The sequence below is a fragment of the Sycon ciliatum genome, chromosome 13, assembly GCF_964019385.1.
Source record: "Sycon ciliatum chromosome 13, ocSycCili1.1, whole genome shotgun sequence".
Taxonomy (NCBI): domain Eukaryota; kingdom Metazoa; phylum Porifera; class Calcarea; order Leucosolenida; family Sycettidae; genus Sycon; species Sycon ciliatum.
Window position 1 is genome coordinate 26,629,084 of NC_088655.1, and position 4,041 is coordinate 26,633,124.

General features: G+C 53.2%; 1 protein-coding gene across 1 annotated transcript in view; it reads right to left on the bottom strand.

Annotated features, from left to right (window-relative positions):
- The window catches only part of LOC135829538 (probable proline iminopeptidase), a 12,264-nt gene extending 10,671 nt beyond the window's left edge, over positions 1 to 1,593 (bottom strand). Inside the window, exons 1-2 of the mRNA XM_065341935.1 lie at positions 1,131 to 1,593; positions 43 to 101 (exon numbers count right to left, since the gene is read on the bottom strand). Of these exons, the coding sequence (XP_065198007.1) occupies positions 43 to 99 (57 nt within the window). The 5' untranslated portion in view covers positions 100 to 101; positions 1,131 to 1,593. The remainder of the gene's footprint in view (positions 1 to 42; positions 102 to 1,130) is intronic.
- Positions 1,594 to 4,041: the final 2,448 nt, after the last annotated feature.

Below are 4,041 nucleotides of genomic sequence, written 5' to 3' on the forward strand. Positions count from 1 at the left end.
CTCCCATGCCACTTAGAGTATTCTTTCCGTTGCACCGCTTACCTTCAGCATGCCTGTCTTCCATGGTTCAATCGGTGGAAATAACTTGCCGTCCGCCATTGCTGGAGCACCAGAAAACAAACACACATGCCAGGATTGGCTTCCTGTATGTTACTACGGAAAATCCAGCGGAACAATAATACAGCGAAACCTGTCTAAGACGACCGCTCGAGGGACCTTCAAAATGTGATCCCCATGTACAGATGGTCTCCTTATGCAGGGTCATTTGACTGGAAATAACGTCCCTCGGTCCTGGTTCCAGTGGTCTTCCAGGAGAGGTGGTCACCTTATCCGAGTGGTCGCCTTAGACAGGTTTTACTGTAGTTGTGAGGGGAGGGAAAGGGGGACGTCAAATGAGGGAAAGGGGGACGTCAAATGAGGGGAAGGGGAAGAGTTACGCCTGGAATCCGGTCCCGTTGCGATAGGCAAAAGGATATTCTGTAGAACAGGACCATTATGGCACTCAAAATTGATGACATCATAAGTCAACAAATTACGACAAAATTATTAAAGACTTGAGGGTGGCGGCGTTCCTTCGATGGACTTTCCGTGTGCTCTGGATGGCAGTCGTGGGCTGAAAAGCATGAGCTCCAGTGGGGTAGCAAACCCTTTCCCATAAAGTTTTGAGGACCTAGGTAAAGAAGGAGCATCATGAACGAGGGCCCCGAGCTGGAGGCTCTCTCGTTCGTCATTCTCTCTATGTGCAGGGGTGCATTCATACCCCCCCCCCCCCCCTTATCCAGGGACACCAAAGTTACGGGCACTTAGTCTTTGGTCTACCAGGTACCTGCATGGTACGGGTACTGGGCGAGTCACGTTTCAGTGGAAATCATTTTTACTACTTTGTGTCATTACTTTTAGAGGAAATTGTGACATCACAAGCCTTACATGTATCTCTGGCCATTCCCCATCAACACGTACATGTACATGTATGTGGTTCAGAGTTCAGGGCATTTCAATGTCAAGGGCCGTGCCGCCCGGTCCCGGGCCGCCCGGATAAACGATGCACAAGTGTACTCGTCCACGACGTTTTTTCGAGTTCTGCTACTATGGCAGAAAAACAGCAACAACATGATCGTGGGTTCGCTCACCTTGAGAAGGAAATGGCTGATGTTCACCCCTGCTACTGCTGTCGTACTACAACTCCTTCTACATGTGCATGTGCTGAGACCGCCGGTGGCTTGTTGCTACACAAGTGGTCAGCCTCGATCGTCTCGCTGTCCAGCGGCTGATCCCGCTATACGTTGCAGGAGGCGTCTTGCTTTGTAGCACTAGTAGCCCACGAATCGATAGAGGACTTCAATAATAATTATAGCTGCAGTAACATATTATTATGGCATGTCCGTCAGAGAATTTTATGATAATTTTTACACTTCTGCCACCAGTTCTGCTTCATTGGAACAGCAACCTTGGACAAGTTGGAGTTACGTGCTGACTTGAAGCGATGAGCTCGCGTGATGCTTCCCTGGGCCCTGGCGATTTGGTCTAGTATTTCGCCTTGGCCGGGGAGCTGATCATGAGTAGACTCTACGCCTAGACTACGGACCGTCGCTCGAGCAAGTGGAACATGACACATAATTTAATCCGTAATGTGATATTTCATTACGTTTCGGACGTGCCCACGCAAATGTCCAGCCCATACTAGACTGATAGCGCACGTCTCGTGCATTGTCGTTTCTGTTGCGGCGTCTGCAGCTTGCAAGTCGCTACATCAAATGATCGCTGTAACATAGCCACGTCAAAATTAAAAAAAGTCCGTTTGCACGACGAAATGACCGCACTTCGAGCTTCTTCTGAGTCAGTGGTAGAGTAGCAGCATGGTAACGAAATGAATCAAAACAAAAGCAGGGAGTTGAAGGGGATTTCTCGACTCCCGGAGGCTTGGGAGCGATCGCTGAGACAGTGCCGGTGTCCCGACTTTTGAACAAATCCCAAAGTGCAACGTGACCAGGGGGCACTTGTAGACAGCAGTGAACAAATTCCTGTAAATAAAGAGTAGCGACTCGCACCAGGCAAGCTTTGCGGCAATCGCCAAAAGAAAAGAAAAACCTCATTACCAATTTTGTCCGTGCATCACTGCCGGTAGTAGTTGCACCGTGACTTCGTAGACTGGTCTCGACAAACCCCAACAAGGACAGTCACGGCAGCGTGACTGTGATCTGGAGGTCGACCCAGACGGCTAGCACGAGCAAGTGTTACTGGTCTGTCAACGAACGATTGTACCTGTAGGTGGTCAAGATCACCAGGTCACTGTCTGTCATAGTTTCGGCGCTCACTGATCCGAGTGCAGACTGAACCCATGGCCATGCCACGGGTGCTACCTCTACTTCAGGGACTGCTGGCTGTCGTCCAGCTAGCAGTGGTATCGTGTCGGGCTGGAACGCTGAAGTTCGCACCTCCGGTCATAGTTGGCAACCTGTCCGGATGGGGCGACTCCGACGGCGCAGTCCAATTCGACGGCGACACGATCATCGTGCCCACCAGCAAGGGAACGCTGATCTCGACCGACGGCGGTCGCACCCACATTGCCAACCCCGGGGGAAATCTACCCGGGGGCGTTCTGCTGAAGGTAAGCCCGGGCGTGCTGTACGAAATCTCACCCACAATACCGACGTCACGGCAGGGGTACAACTTCACCCAAGCGAAAGGGTCATACGAGATTTCACGCAGCGGCGGCGAGACGGGTAAAATCACCGCGATGCCGGGTAACCGGCCGGCGACCTACATCAGCCTGCCTCAGCTGGTCACCTGCAAGCAAGGTCTCCGCACGGACGGCTGCTGTGGCTGCCCGTTTCGCGTCGGCGGGCACGGGAATGGTGGCGCCGTGTTCATCAAACGCGACGGCAATTATCTGCAGACGGTCAACGTGTTCTTCGCCTGCACCACCCAGCACCAAGGGCCCAGCTCGCTGACGTTGTACTCGTCTCGCGACGGACTCCTGTGGGAGTTCCGAGCCCTGGTCGCGAATGCCTCGCACTTTCCGCACAGCGAGGAGGGTCCGAACGAGAGTGCCCTGGTGTGCTTGGCCGACGGCGAGACACTCATGGTGGTGATGAGGATGGACGGGGGTGATGGACCACCGGATCGCCGCCACAGCACTCTGTACCAGAGCTTCTCGAGCGATGACGGCAAGACGTGGTCAACACCTGCAGTCATGCAACCCCCCGCCGTGCTCTCCGTACGACCCAAGCTGCTCATGATGGACGCACAAGGGCCCGGCAAGGGTCCGTTGCTGTTGACGACCGGGCGGCCCGGCATAGCCCTGTGGGTGAACTGGGACGGCATGGGACGGACGTGGGAAATGAAGAACGTCGCTCAGCTCCACAACAGCATGTTTGATGGCGGGTCGGCGGCCATGTTTTCGCCGCAGGTCGTCGAGGGCAACGCCTATTTCAGCCCGTATCAGTCTAGTGTCTACAATAGCCTCGTAGCAACGAATACCAGCACAACCGCCGTCATCTACTACAATCGACGCAGCATCAAAGGCTACGAGGCGCCGGATGCCGTTTACGCCATGCGCATCACAGCCGAAGTGTAGAGTCAGCCTGGTCTATTACAATGCCCTGTAGGATGGAGACCGCGGCCCTGTTCTTCCATGCTGCTGTAAATATTTTCTGTTCATTGAAACGTCAGTAGAACGTACTAGTCATTCGACCTTGAACAGACCGTACCTCGGATACGCGGGGCCTTGGATTACAGCTATCTGCCCTGGCGCAAAGATCGCCGTGTCTATCGCAGTTAGAGCACTCTGACGTTGATGCGTCGAGCCGGTTCAAAAAAGGCTTTGTCGTTCATTAGATTTCTTTGCGATCGGTTCGGCCAGGAACTCGAGCTCCGCTGACGAGATCTAATAACTGAGATCGAATCAGCTAGCCGTCCGTAGATCGACCTTGCGTTGGATATACACATACATTGTACTGATGAGTGTTTTTGAACACGAAACTCGGAGTAACGAGAAAACTTTTGGTCTTTGTTGCTCTGCCTTGTGCAGTATTGAGCACT